This window comes from Ambystoma mexicanum, chromosome 8 (assembly GCF_040938575.1).
Source record: "Ambystoma mexicanum isolate Mex_15411 chromosome 8, UKY_AmexF1_1, whole genome shotgun sequence".
In the NCBI taxonomy this organism is placed as follows: Eukaryota; Metazoa; Chordata; class Amphibia; order Caudata; family Ambystomatidae; genus Ambystoma; species Ambystoma mexicanum.
Window position 1 is genome coordinate 814,137,796 of NC_090929.1, and position 14,887 is coordinate 814,152,682.

Sequence of the window (14,887 nt, forward strand, 5' to 3'; positions counted from 1 at the left end):
AGAGCTACTTAAGGCGATGAGGCAACAGATAACATTAGCACAAGATGGGCACGCCCCGCTCAATGATTTTGCATGTGTAAAAGTGAGGAAAACTAAGTTAAGGTGCATAGGAAATGTTTTTACGATCAATCACAGTTTGCATAAAACCACATGCCCGAACGCTCTGGTCAATAACATTTTTGAGCACACCATTCCTTTAAGGGATGTATTTAAGAAGGATATTTCTCTGGAGGCAGCTGCAGTGTCATCCTCCACCGTTGAGAGTCTCGTTTCAGCTTTGTTCAATCTTTCTCCATATTTGTTCAGCCTGATTTGCATATGATCAACCGTGCAGTTTAACGTGTCCAGTTTGTTATCCATTGAATTGAATTGCGGCTTACCTGCAATTGTCCAAACACGACCTTAATGTCTTGCATATTGTCTGATGTAACCGGAAGAACAGGGTCGCTGCTCACTGTAGTGCCAGCACCCAACACCGAAGATGAAGTGTCTTGAGAGGGGGCAGTAAATTGAAGCTTGGACTGGTGCTGGTCCGCTCTCTTCATCTCATCAGGGTGTTGTTCCAAGAATACTCTGATACTGCCAGGTGAAGAAAAAACAGGTTGCAGACAGCCAGAAATAGCAAGGAAATAGTATGTGAGGGTTATGAGGAATTTATTCCCTGAGGAGTTCCCAGAGCACGATCTCCTCTCGCCCTCGGACACTGGCAGGGTATTAAAAAACAGGACGATGTATCCATCACCTCTCTGGCCACCAACCTCATACAGCAAGGAGCCACCCCTCTAAGGATGACTCCCAGGATCCTCTGGACGGTCATACACATGGCCCCGCAGGGGAAGAGTCTTAAATGCTTTAATGTATAGGGCAGCTCTGGGGCACTCTGCATTAACCGCAAGCCAGGTAGATAAATTCAATCTAGGCCTCCAATTCAACACAGCAGTAAGCCGTATTAGTCGAGTGTGCCTCCTGAGATCCCCCAAACCACACGTGAAGAGCACAGTGGAGAGAGCGCTTTCTTATTGCACTGTTCGGGTACCAAGTGTCTCTTGTTTCAACAGAGCTGCAATGCGACATCTGCATGTAGGCTTCTGTGGTATCTCATTCCCAAATAAATGAGCCATTGTGGGGGCTCTATGATAAGGGTCACCTGGATCACTGCTTCCCCACCAGGGTGTGCCGGACCCTCCAGCGGTTAGCTCAGGCAATGCTCTATATGCAGCGCGGAGACCTACCGTGTATCTGCTGGGTCTCGATGCGGGCGGGCCCAGTCATCCGATGCATAACTCGGCACAGGCCTGCTCTTTCCGAGAACCTCTGTATGCAAGTCCTAGAATCTACCAAATGGAACAATGGGTAGAGAGGCTAGCAAGAGGCTCTCCAGTCGACCGACAGGTGTAGACAAGGAAGGACCTTCTACTAACATGGCGCCGCAATGTCTCCGGTAACAGTCGGGAAGCCGGCCAAGGCAAAAACACAGCGCAGGATCAATCAGGACATGAGGGGGTCGGGTGCCTCTGAAATTCATCCCAAAGGTGCTGTTTTTGTGAGGATTAATACTGATTGTTGCGGGCCGCTGGCCGCTCATGAAAACGCAGCCATCACCGCCGGGCTGCTGAGTGCCCTCAAAAATCACAGAGTTATATCAAAGAGATCCCAGGGGTAGAGCATTAAGGATCTGCCTCGGGAGGTTAGCTCAGGGTCAACGCGTTCGCATTGGTAGCAAGACAAGGCCTACGTGCCCTCCTGGCAAGCTTGTACAGGGTGGGCTCTTCTTTCTGTCCCTTCAAGCTATTTGCCCTGTGCCCCATGTCCTGGTCACGCTGCTGGGCAGCCCTAGTCTTGTGTTTCTCTTTCCAGTTTCACTCAGCTTTTGCACTGGTGGCCTTGACATTTGAGTGCCGCTGTCACAGGGGCTGGGAGGTAAGTTTGTTTCCCATTCCCCTAAGTACGCGTGCTGTGTGGACAGGGTTTGTAGTTGTCCTGGAGGCTTGCATTGTGGTATCGCCCCGTGTTCTGGTCGTAGTGACTGTTCGGACTTTCATCATGGTCATATGTCGAGGTGTCCACGACTGCCCTTTCATCCCCTGGGAACGTTGCAGTTAGAGCACAGGGTGCCTGCGTGGTGGGGTGTGTATTGGATGCTGTAATGGTGGCTGGGGTCTCTGTGGTGCTGGTACCGGCCTGGTCGTGCTGTTTGGTTGGGTGTCCAGTCGAGGCCCTTGCAAGCCTGTTATTGTCATGGTGGCTGTTGATGGCGCTGGCCCGGTAGCTCTGCTAGCACCTTTGTGGCTGGTCGCAGTCAGCTTTAGGAGTGCCACTTCTGCAGTCCAGCCTTCTTTGTCCGCTCACTCCACTGGGCATGTGTGATTGGCGGTTGGTCATTCCACGTGTTGGGTGTGCCTTTGCAGAGTCTTGCCCCCGGCCTCTTTCCTTCCACGCAGTGCCATTGTCTGTGCTGTTTCTGGGTTGTTTTTTGTGAAGGCCCTTGCTTGTGCTTCTTTGTGGATGTGGATGAGCTTCTTTAACGTCCTTGTCTTGTTGGTCTTAACGGCTTGATTGCGGGGTCTCTGGGATGGCAGCCCCTTGCTCCATCTCCGGTGGTCTTGTTGGGCGTTCATGGTTGTGTCCTGCAAGCTTTCATTCTGGGCTGCTCCGGTTCCTTTGTAGTGCCTCGCTTCGTTTGTTGACCCTCCTTTGCTTTCCCGTTAGCAGTGGGTGCTGCCTCTTCTGTGTCCGCTGCTGCACCGCGTTTAGTCTTTCTCTCCCTTTGCACGTCTTCCCAGCGGCCTCCGTCCGCTTCGCCTGCCCGGATCGGTCTCCTCTTTCCCCAGGTCTTTCCTTCCCTTATAGGGCGTCCTGTGGGTCCTCCTCACCCTTAGGTACGCTTGCCTCCAGCAGTCCTGGGCCTGTGTTCTCCTACGTTATGTCCTTCCTTCGGCCCTCTCCTTGGGAACATTCTTTCTGGGCCCACTCTTTGGGCAGTATTCTTCCTTGGCCCACTCCTTGGGCAGTATTCTTCCTTGGCCCACTCCTTGGGCAGTATTCTTCCTTGGCCCCCTCCTTGGGCAATGTTCTTCATTGGCCCCCTCCGTGGGCAGTATTCCTCCTTGGCCCCCTCCTTGGGCAATATTGGTCCTTGGCCCCCTCCTTGGGCAATCTCTGTTGTGGTCCTCTCCTCGGGATTCTCATCTGTGGCCCCCTCCTTGGGCAATCTTCTCTTATGGCCGTTTCATGTGCCGTTTCCTTGTGGTCCTCAAGATCTTCCCCCGACACCTGCTCTTCGCTGTACTGCTATCCTGTTCTCCGTACCCGCCATCACTACGGTCACCTGCTTGCTTTCCTCTCCCGTAGTGGCGCTCTGGCGTCATGCTCCTGCTTCGCAGTAGGCCATTTATGTCCTGCTCCTTATGCCGTCGTTGTTTGCTGCCAACCGGGTTCTGCATAAGTCTCAGAGGGCAGTGGTTCCTGTGTCAGCAGCTTGCAGTGCTTGGTCTGTCGTCTTGGGGAAGTGTTGTGGTGATGGTTTCCTGAGCTAATTGTGCTGATGGGTGTGCCGGTCCGGGCGGTAGGATGGGTTCTTCAGTGCTGGTGACAGCGTGTGAGGGCGCTCTACCAGATACGTAGTCCTTGTATGTTAGCAGGAATTTGTTATGCTTGCCCCGATGAATTAGTAAGTTCTGTTCATCTTCTCCACTGTCTTGTGTGTGTTGGTGGCTGCTGTGGCATATGATTTGTGGGCTTGGGTGGGGTATGGTTCACCTCCTTCCTTCTTCTGTTGGTAAGGTAGTAGGCGGTATTTCCTCACGCCTTCCTGGGCTTGTGGCATGCATCGGCGCCACGTGTACTGGCTGTCCTTGGTGTTCTTTTTCTTCCAGTGTCCCTTCCCCTCGTTTGCTGATGAGGCTGGGTAGTGCGTGGTGGCACTTGTGGGCTGATGGTGTCTGGGCTTCGGCTCCTCTTACCGGAGTGTTCAGGTGTGACGCCTCTGCGTCACTCACTGCCTGATGCCGTATCGCTGTCGCCGCTTGGCTGGTCACGCTCGCTAACCCTCCTCCTCCGCGGTGTCCCTGTAGCTAGGTTCTGCTCACCCGCCACTCTTCTGTTGCAGGGCGTACTGCTGGGCTCTTCTCCTTCACTCTGTGTCTTGCGCAGCCTGGGTCTTCATTGCTGTACGCAAAGAGTAGTGTCCCAAGCATCAAGAATGTGCGCTGCCCAGACACGGCCTCCAGAGCAAACAGTATCCTGGTTGGTTGCGATTTAGCATACGTGAATCATGCGCTGGGGCCGGCTTGACATTCACCCGCTGCTTGTCAACATCGGAGACCCTGATCCTTGACCCGAAACCACTGTGCACATCAGGGGGACATGTCACAGCAGCGTCCAACAAGGTGAGTATTTCCCGCTTGCGCTTAACCACACCTCTCTGCTGGGTCCTGCTGACCGTCCTCACCACCTGGTGCATCTTCCTCTGCTGGGCACTTTCAGCTCTCCGTTCGTGCCTCTTCCATGCTGCTGTGCCTTGTATGCCATCTGTGCTCCCTCCTCGGCAGCTCTGCTGAGCCTCCTTTGCCCACCTTCACTTCCCGCAACGCCAGGGTTCATTGGGCCTCTGCTGGGCTCACCGTTGCCTCCTGTGCCCGCTGGGTGCCGTTGCGCGCCGTACCTTCACTGTGGTGTGGCCCATAGGACTCTCCGTTTGCTGGTCCCCCGGACACCACTCCGCTGGGCTCTGCGTTGCTGGGTGCACCGCACCTTCCACTCTGCTGCACAATGTGGGCGCTCGTCTCCCTTCGTCGCCAGTTGTTGTGTTCTGTGCTGCTTCACTTCTTGTGAGCACTAGTGCTCCAGGCCTCACCTGCCATTCAGATAAGTATACGGAGACAGAGAGGAACTCAACTTCTCTTTATTACCCTCTACAGAGTTCTGCCTTCCCGGGCTCTACTAGCCCCTCCTCTTCCTTCCCCCTCACTTAGTTCGTGGATTCCCTCTTCTTACCTTAAGGTGGAGCTCCTCTTAAGGTTGGCTGGCCCTGTTGCATGTCATAACACACAGGTACGATCCCCAGGTTTGCGCTTAGAAACCTCTGGGTATTAAACACGTTAGAAATAACCAATTATAATTATAATGACATCCTCAGGCTGCGTGCCTAGCTTTACTTCCCATGCCGATAGTTTTGGCTTGCAGTACCACCGAGCAGCCATCCATAAGAGCGTTCGAATACATACTTCTAAAGGTCACTCATTCTGGAAGATTAGAAAAAAACAGGAAGAATGCTGGATAAGAGTAGATGTTATATTCACTTTTTTCGCAAGATATTTTAGCGAGGCGGTTGCCCTACTCCGGAGGGGTATGCCGTGCATTTGAAAGACTGTGAGAAAGAATTGAGGACCGAGGAGGTAATGTTTGTTTGGTGTTCAGTAATAATTAGGGCGACTTTTTACAATGATTTGAGGCATCTTAGAGGTAACAAAGGGAAGATGGTTACTGTTGCGTATTGACTATGGCGTTAATACGCATGCGCAAGCGGGACCAAGGCTCGCGCATGCGCGGTGTGAATAAAGACGGTCCTCGGGCAGTTGGCGCCGGGGACCCGAGCAGACTACACGTCTCCCGTGTGGTTCCTCCGGCGTGTATGTGTTGCTGTGTGTGAATGCGGGTGGGGGCCCTGGCCAGCCCCCACCATTCCAACATTGGCGATGAGGACGACTCCGGAGCAGTTTTTCTCTGCTCCGACAGCATTGGAGGCAGGGAACGTTGCTCCGTGTCGGCACGGACCTACACCCACGGCCGGCGCCCATCTTAATTCGCACGTGGATTGCAGCGGTTGCAGCCCTGGAGGGTGCTTGTGCGCCGACTGCAATCCCCTGAGCCCTTTTGGCTAATTTTTGGGACCTTCCACCGCCATAGCTTGCTGCAGGGCTGTGGCACACACAAAAAAAAAAAGGGAAAGGTGCAGGAAGGAAAGGTGCAGGAAGAGAGCCCTGGTGAGGGTGCGGGACACTTCTTCACACCTGGACCCATTGGGCTGGGTTCCACAATCTTTCATCTGGGGACCAGATCTTCTTTTCACCTGCAGAGGATAACAACATCCTGTGAGTACTTGACACTGCTATTGCCATGGGTGAGGAAGCAGCAGAGGAGGGTGCCCTTGCCCCAGTCCCACGCAGGATGCACAGCACTTTGGCCCCATGCCCGAATTTGACCCCACAGGCCCGCCATCCAAATTGGGGCCAAAATGGCTCCTATGGGTTAAAAAACTAGAAATGTTTTTCAGGGCCTCGGGGGAAACGGATGACGAGGCGAAGATCGCCATCATGGTGTACTCTGCAGGGATGGAGGTCCACAGAATATATGACTCTCTCGACATCCCGGTGGTCACATACGAAGCCGTGAAGCAGGCTATTCGAGACCATTTTCTTCCCATGGCGAACGTGGATTTTGACAGATTTGTCATGTGTGCTGAGAAGCAGCTGGAAGACGAATCGCTGGACCAGTTCTGTGCGCGGCTGAGGCACCTGGCAAGCTCCTGCAGGTGGGTGAACGAAGAGGAGATGGTTCAGAACCAGCTGTTGCAGGGGTGCAGTTCGGGGAAGCTGAGGAGGCAAGTTTTGAGAGAGCCGGGTTGACCCTGCAGCAAATTTTGGACACTGGGAGAGTTTACGAATTGGCAGAGGCCAGGGGGGCGAAGATGGATGCAGCCACGCACTCTGGCAAGGGTGAAGAGGCATTTGCTATTGGACGCTCTGCTTCAGGGAGGGCGAGATGGACACCAAAGAGATGGGATGACCCTCCAGCACCTGGTAGTGCTCAGTCATGTCCCTACTGCGGGTATGACTTGCCGCACGTGGGGGAGTGCCCAGCCAAATCGAGGGTTTCTGGCCGGTGTGGCACACCAGGACACTATGCTAGGGTGTGCAGAGCAACCTTGCCAGTAGCAGCCTCGAGAGGACCAGTGAGAGTTGGCGGGAGCAACACTCGGAGGGTGAGGGGCATGCCGGCTGTCAAGCAAGGCATGCAGGACCTGAACATTGCTGAGGAGGAAGAGGAGGAGGAAGAAATCTTCTTTATTTCAAGCATTGCAAAGGGCCGACAACCGACAACCGACATGCACGGTAAACATCGGAGAAGTTCCCACCCCAGTCCTCATAGATATGGGGCGTCAGTCTGTGTGCTAGCAACTGGCCATTATGAAGCACTCCCTGGCCCGCCTGAATTGGCAGAATCCACGGCGCGGATATATGCATTTGGGGGAGACTCGCCAGTCCCCATCCAAGGGGTGTTTGTGGCGCTGGTGTCCCACGGACAGAGCAAGATAAAAGTGAGGTTCTTCGTCACAAGCGTGAGCCCGCACTCCCTCTTAAATTGTGCTGCCTCTGAAGCGCTGAACCTGGTGCACTTCACATTTGCTGTGTATCATACTGACCTGGAACGCCTGCTACAGCGTTTTGACATGATCTTCCAAGGCATAGGGAAGCTAAAGGCCGACCCCATACAGCTTCATATCGACGGGTCGGTGAGGTCAACAGCGCTCAAGCATCGCTGCATCCCGTTCCACTTGAGGGCACAGGTGGAGAAGGAGCTACAGACGATGGTCGACCTAGACATCATTTGAGAGAGTGGAAGGACCTACCCCTTGGGTCTCTCCGATCGTGGTGGCCCCAAAGCCCAAACAGCCTGCAGCAGTCCGCATCTGCGTGGACATGAGGCTGCCTAACCTGGCGATCAAAAGGGAACGTCACCTCACGCCCACCCTGGATGACATTGTCGGCGAGTTGCAGGGGGCGATGGTGTTCTCTAAACTGGACTTGAGGTCTGGCTACCACCAGCTGGAGCTCCACCCCGAGTCAAGATACATTACCGCCTTTACGACTCACGAGGGGGTGTATCTGTTTAAGAGGCTCAGCTTCGGGGTCTCATCGGCAGCGGAAGTCTTCCAGAATGCCATCAGAGGGGCCCTGTCGGGACTCAAAGGAGTGATCAACATGTCGGATGACATCCTGGTGTTCGCGAGGTCGGAGGCGGAACACCTGAAGCGCCTGGAAAACACCCTGGAAAGGCTCCACAGCCTTGAGCTGACCCTCCAAAAACAAAAATGTGAATTTTTGAAGGACCGGCTGGAATTCTTCGGCTTTGTGTTCCACGCTGGGGGCATATCCCCAGATCCGGAGAAGATGAAGGACATCCAGGAGGCCTCCCCGTTGGGGTCACCCACAGAAGTCAGGAGCTTCCTGGGGATGGTCAATTACTGTGGACGATTTATTCGTGACTTGGCCTCCCTGTCGGAACCCTTGCGGGCACTGACCAGAAATGACGTGGCCTGGAACTGGACCGGGAAGGAACAGAGGGTGTTCGCTGCCATCAAGAATGCCCTGTCGGGGCAGGAGACGATGGCCTACTTCAATCCGGACCGAGAGTCGGAGATCGTAGTGGATGCCAGCCCGGTAGGACTGGGGCGGTCCTCATGCAGGCGGATCCTCAAGGGACCATGCGGCCCATTGCATATGCTAGCAAGGCTCTCACCGAGACAGAGAGGCGCTATTCACAAATTGAGCGTGAAGCTTTGGCTATCCTATGGGGCTGCAAGCATTTTTGAATTTACATTCTAGGGAAGCCCGTAGTTGTCGTGACGGATCATAAGCCCCTGATTGCAATCATGTACGGGGCATCGTCCAAACCACCACCGCGCATCGAGAGATGGATGCTCTCGCTGATGGAGTATGGGGTCAAATTGCTGTATCGTCCTGGCACGCATAATCCAGCGGATTATTTGTCCCGACACCCGGGCGCTGGGCGGCCCAGGGACTCGGCGGAAGTGGTGTATTGTGTGGAAGCGGTACACCTGGTGGTGGAGTCGGCGCTACCTGTCGCCCTAGCATGCCAGGAGATTGCAGATGAATCGAACACAGACGATGTGTTCTTGAGGATCAAGGAGGCCGTGTCAAGTGGGGAATGGTGCGAAGTACTGATGAACAATGCCAGAATGGGCGACGACGCACAAAATGACTTGAGGGCGCTCTGGAGGGCACGCCACGAGCTGTCGGTGGCCGAGGACGGTCTACTGCTGAGGGGGCACCAGATAGTTATCCCACACGCTCTGGTGGGCAAAGTGCTGCGGGTGGCCCACAAAGGGCACCAGGGAACGGCAAAGACGAAGGCACGCCTCACTTTGAAAGTGTGGTTCCCGGACCTAGAGAGCAGAGTGGATGAATTTGTGAGGGCTTGCATTCCATGCCAAGCGGCGTGTCCGGTGGAGAGAGAGCCACCCATTCAAGCCATGGAGAGGAGTGAGCGCCCGTGGGGGACTGTGCATGCAGACTTCGGCTCCACGGGCCGGGGAATGTACTTTTTGGTGGTGATGGACCAATGGTCCCGCTACCCCGAGGTAGAGCTGGTTGAGTCCACGGCCAGTGACCACACCATCCTGGCCATGGAGAAAATGTTTGCCACCCATGGGTTCCACCTGGAGATCTGTTCGGACAATGGATCGCCGTTCCAAGGGCAGCAGTTTGCTCGTTACTGTGAGGAAAGGGGGATAAAGCATCGGAAAGTCACCCCACTCTGGCCCAGAGCCAATGGGGAGGTGGAACGCTTCATGCGGACGCTTAACAAAGTTTTCCGCATATCGCTGAATGGAGGGGAAGACCTCCAGCGCAACCTGTTTGATTTTCTACGTCAGTATCGCACAACCCTGCATCAATCTACTGGGGTCACGCCGGCGGAAGCTCTCTTTAAACGGGCACCCCGAGGACTGTTGCCTGAACTGGAAGGTCATTGTCCGGGGGCGAGATTGACAACAACCGGGTGTGAGCAGAAAGGGCTGCCAGAACGAGAGAGAGACTGCCCGGCGAAGATTACCGGAGAAGGCGATTGCAGTGGGGGACACCGTGCTGGTGCGAAATCAGAGGCCGGAAGGAAAGTTGTCGTTACCCTAAGAGGCGCAGCCGCTGGGGGTGACCCACGTCAAAGGATCCATGATCACTGCAGCCAATGCCCAGGGAACTGTCACTAGGAATGCGTCGTTTTTCAAGCGCATAGAGGCGACGCCAAACCCGGAAGAGAGCGTCATGCAGGGGCCAGAGCATGACGCAGGATCGTCACCGAGAGACGATGGACCGCCAGAGACTTCAGGGACACCAGAGGTGCCCACAGCTGAGGCACGCAGGTACCCGAGCCGGGCAGGGCGCAAGCTGCCGCAGAGGTTCCAAGACTATTATGGACTCTGCCTCGTAACCGGGGAAAGACTGTTAGTTAAAGTTTGAATTGCCATTGTTGATTGTATTAGTTGTCATGGTTTCTTGTTTGGGGAAAAATGGAGGGATGTTGCGTAGTGACTATGCCGTTAATACGCATGCGCGAGCGGGATCGAGGCTCGCGCATGCGCGGTGTGAATAAAGACGGTCATCGGGCAGTTGGCGCCGGGGACCCGAGCAGACTACACGTCTCCGGTGTGGTTCCTCCGGCGTGTATTTGTGGCTGCATGTGAATGCGGGTGGGGGCCCTGGCCAGCCCCCACCATTCCAACAGTTACCTTATGACTTCTTCTTTTCCTCGCCCACATTATATAACATAAACATATTCCAAAGCATCGTGATTAGAAGTCAGTCTGAAGCTACTATTGACATTTTTTCAAAGTAGGAAAACCAGGTCGATATTTCACCCTGAAAAATGTCTGCAAGGAAACAGCCACCAAACAGTTTTCAGTAAAAGCCTCAGCAATGACATTGACTTTCAGATGCAATGACTTTACTGGTCGACAGAATATTACCTGATGGCCCTCCAGCAACGTAGTTGCTTTCGTTTGAGCAGTGGATCCCCACGTCCTCAGCATGAGAGCAGTCATGCTGTCCCCAGCGGCTATGGGGACAGTCCAAGAGAGAGGTTTCCAATCCGGTGCATGCTACATCATCCAACAAGATGAATCCATCTCCAGAGCCGAACTCCCCTTCTGATGCCACGCTGCTCGGGCCACTGCAGAGGTAAAGAACATACATGTAGAATTAATGGGTACAGACGTGCACCTATCCAACCTAGAAAGATGTACCAACAAGTCACTTTTTCAGGATAACAAAACTTCATGGGCATCAGCTGTTAAGTATAGGTGATGATTGTGCCTGACGATTCATCATAAAAAGAAAACTGCAAACAAAAAGGCCCTATTCTGTTTCCTTGGCTGCCAGTGAGATGACGGGACAGGGAGCCCGAGTGAAAGCGGGAGCAGCTGGTAAGAGGGGCAATGCTGGTGTGGTGGTGGGGGCAGTTGGTGGCGGGCCTGCGGGCATGAAAGTAGGGCCTGCCTGGGGAACCAGCATTGACAGGAGAGAACGTGGCGTCTGGTGTAGTGCCGTAGGCTGGGAAGGAATGTAGTAGACTTATACAAACAGATCTAGCCTACGTTCTTCACATCCTGATAGATTGGCACCACTCCCCAAGTGGCATAGCTCTCAACTCACACGCTTTTTGGCGGGTATCACCCGCCTTGTAAAGGGCTGAATCACCCACCAAGCCTCCTGCACGCCAATTCATTCCAATGGGCGTCTCACCCGCCAACAAAATCGGGTGATTTCATCCGCCTTAGCAGCACAAATGGTTGAGAGCTATGAAGTGGTAATACACGCTATGCCACGAGTGACAGCCAAAAACTATTACAAGTTCACTGCTTGGTGTAATACTATGCATAGATAGAAACTCGTACCCAGCTCTGATTTGGCTCTTAGTGTAGGAATAATTGGTGCTAACATTTGATGTTCTCTACTGGTGTAAATGTGTTTATTGTATTCATACTCAGGCCTGTAGGGCGATATGCTCGAACCAAAAACGCAAAATGGTGGCCCTGGCCACTTTTTTTGGTCAAAGTGGGCCACTTTTTTGGTCATTGTGTGCCAGTTCGATTTACTTCTTTATGTGGCTACTAGTTTTGACCAGTGTTGAGAAATAAATATTCTTTAAAATGCGCAATTTGCATCACATTTTATCAAACACACACCCTTTGGCACTATCCAAACAGTCTGTCACAAAAGGAATGAATTGCCATTTGCAACTGTGGGCCACTTTTGCATTGGTCGCCCGAGACAATTGTATGCCTCAGTCCGACCCTGTTCATACTGTATCCTAAATACATCAGATCCAGCACTGGCCGATGTTCCAATTGTACAACAGCAAACCCATATACAGAGACAGAATTGTTGAGCAATCCATTTCAGCACTCACACTTTGAACACAAACTTTTATGTTGTCAGATTTTAGTAAGAATAGGGCACCCAGTTCTACGACATGTATTCCAGTATTTATAATGTGAAAAACACATCTACATGCAGCAGAATGCAAAGAATACAATTCTAGTACATGATTTTGTTGTATTGTAAGTCTTGTTTTCTCACTGGCCAGGAGTGCTTGCTATTAGAATGTTGATGCATGAATGATGAGCAGCTCAGGAGAACGTTGTGTGGGTCTGGGAGTGAATGTTCCATGAGTGTCAGTTGGGAGCCTGAGCTGGTATGATAGGATGGCCGGTGGGTATGCTCCTTTGTATGTAATGTAATGAAAATTCCCCCTGCTAATAGCGCAGGGAGCTCTTGATTCTATTAAAGACAAGGAGGCAAGCATTATGCTTCATCTTCTCATTTATTATCTCTCCAGCAGTTTCAACAACTCAAATAAAATGTCCATCTTTTCGTTGAAAACCAAACATTTTTTTTTCTTCTTTTTACAAAACTTAATTTCCCATCAACCCTAGATCCCTGTTCCCAGTGTCCTGGTCATGTGACCTAGTCCTTCCTCTTCCTGTAACCTCCTCTTCTTTGACTGCTTTTCAACTGCAATCTTAACCATTACTGAACTGTCAACTTGTTCCGAAAAGTCTCTGAACTGTAGAACTCTGCGGAAAAGATCTCTCGCTTTCAAACTTGCGATCTTGATCAACGTGTCCTGTTCTCTACTCGAACATCTTCAACCGTTCTTCTGATCGTCTCCTAAAACGGAAACAACAATACATGTTAGGGCGGCGGATACACACCCTATTCTGGGAGGAAAATCTTGTTATTCACTCAGATACATATCATTGTACATTACTTTGTCATCATCTTGTCTCTCTCGTGTATCTAGGGTGGGAAATTAATGCTTGCCTCCTTGTCTTTAATAGAATCAAGAGCTCCCTGCGCTATTAGCAGGGGGAATCTTCATTCTATGTCAAGACGGAGGCGAGCATTATGCTTGTTCAAAGCTTCTTACCATAGCTTCTGCCAGTGTGTTAATCGGTTTAAAATAAAACGTTCTGAACGTGTTATCACTCGCCCAATCGGCTGCTTTCAGTATATCTTGTAATGTCGCACCCTGCCTCAGTGCTTTGGATGCTCCTGCTCCTCGCACTGAGTGTGCTCCAAATTTTGCCTGTCTATCCCTGCTAGGGACATAAATTCTCTAACCCATCTCGCTATGGTGGCTGTCGCTACGCCCTTATGCAGCTTCCTGCGCGCTATCAGTAATTGCGTCGTCCCCATCGGTCTCAGCTCAGCTGTCCTATTTACCTACTCTCTTATACATGCGGCTACGCACCATTTAGGATGATCTTGCATATATGGGTATGTTATTGATGAGGAATCTGTCTTCGTTCTCCTTACCAGATGGAAAGTCACTCCATCTGGTCCGTATACCATTCTGTCTATTTCTAATGCTCTGACATCTGCTACTCTTCTACATGAAATCATGCACAAAAGCATTTCCAGCTTTTCCGACAGTCTGCCTAATGATAAATATCTATTACTGGGCCAGTCTGCTAATAGTCGTAGCACGACTGTTACGTCCCATAGAGATTTGTATCTTGGCTGCGGTGCTACGTTCTCCCCCACTGGGACTCCTTCAATAGGCGTATGACCTGCTGATATTGCGGATCTATATACTCCTATCGTTCTGTAGGCTTTGCTATCCTGCAAAAGTTCTGTTAGAAAATTCAGAATCTCTACTAAAGGGGCAGAAACGGGATGAAAACCTCTCCTTTTGCACCACCTTGACCATCTGTTCCATGCTGCGTCGTAGCTCCTTCTAGTCGACGGAGCCCATGACTCTGCGATGAGGCTCGCAGCTTGTGCCGAAATTCCTGGGAGATTCCAACGTCTCCTACTATCTTGCACGCCATCAGCGGCAGCGCCCCTCCGCTCTCAGAGGGTGATACGACCCAACTGGGTCCGTGAGAAGGTCTTCTCTTTGCAGCAACATTCTTGGATAGTCGGCTATTAGTTCCATCAGTGCTGGAAACCATACTTGCAACTTCCGTATCGAGACTACTATTATCAGATTCGCTGCCTCCTTGCGAACTTTCGTTAAAGCTCTGCTTATCATTATAAACGGAGGAAACGCGTATAGTGTCTCTTGTCTCCAATCTTGTAGAAAGGCATCTGTCCCCCTGCCGCTGGGTCCAGCCTCCAGCTGAAAAATCTTCTGAGTGTTCAGTCTGGACGCAAATAGATCTGTGTGAATCGGCCCCCAGAGCTCTTCTATCTGTTGGAAGATTGCTCTGTCCAGCATCCAGTCGCTGGAGTCTGTTAGATGTCTGGAGTTCCAGTCCGCCACTACATTCTGAGCGCCTGGTAAATATTCTGCTATCACTGCCGTTCCTGACTCCAGACAGGAGTGCCAAAAGTCCTTGGCTATTTCCGCTAACAATCTGGACTTCGTTCCACCAAAGTGATTTATGTACCTGACTGCCTAGATGTTGTCCATCTTCAGTAGTATACATGAATTCTCTTTGTTCTTGGTGAAGGCCTTGATCGCAAAAGAGCCGGCCAATAGTTCCAGGAAGTTTATGTGCAGTTTGAGCTCCTCCGAGCTCCATCTGCCTCCCGTTTGGAGCTCTCCACATCGGGCTCCCCAGCCTGATCTGCTGGCGTCTGAT

General features: G+C 52.1%; 1 protein-coding gene across 2 annotated transcripts in view; it reads right to left on the reverse strand.

Moving 5' to 3' along the window:
• The window catches only part of LOC138472476 (neurotrypsin-like), a 1,741,737-nt gene that overhangs the window by 582,124 nt on the left and 1,144,726 nt on the right, over positions 1-14,887 (reverse strand). For both annotated transcript variants that reach the window (XM_069610681.1, XM_069610682.1), the window contains exon 9: positions 10,766-10,968. In XM_069610681.1, the coding sequence (XP_069466782.1) occupies positions 10,766-10,968 (203 nt within the window). The remainder of the gene's footprint in view (positions 1-10,765; positions 10,969-14,887) is intronic.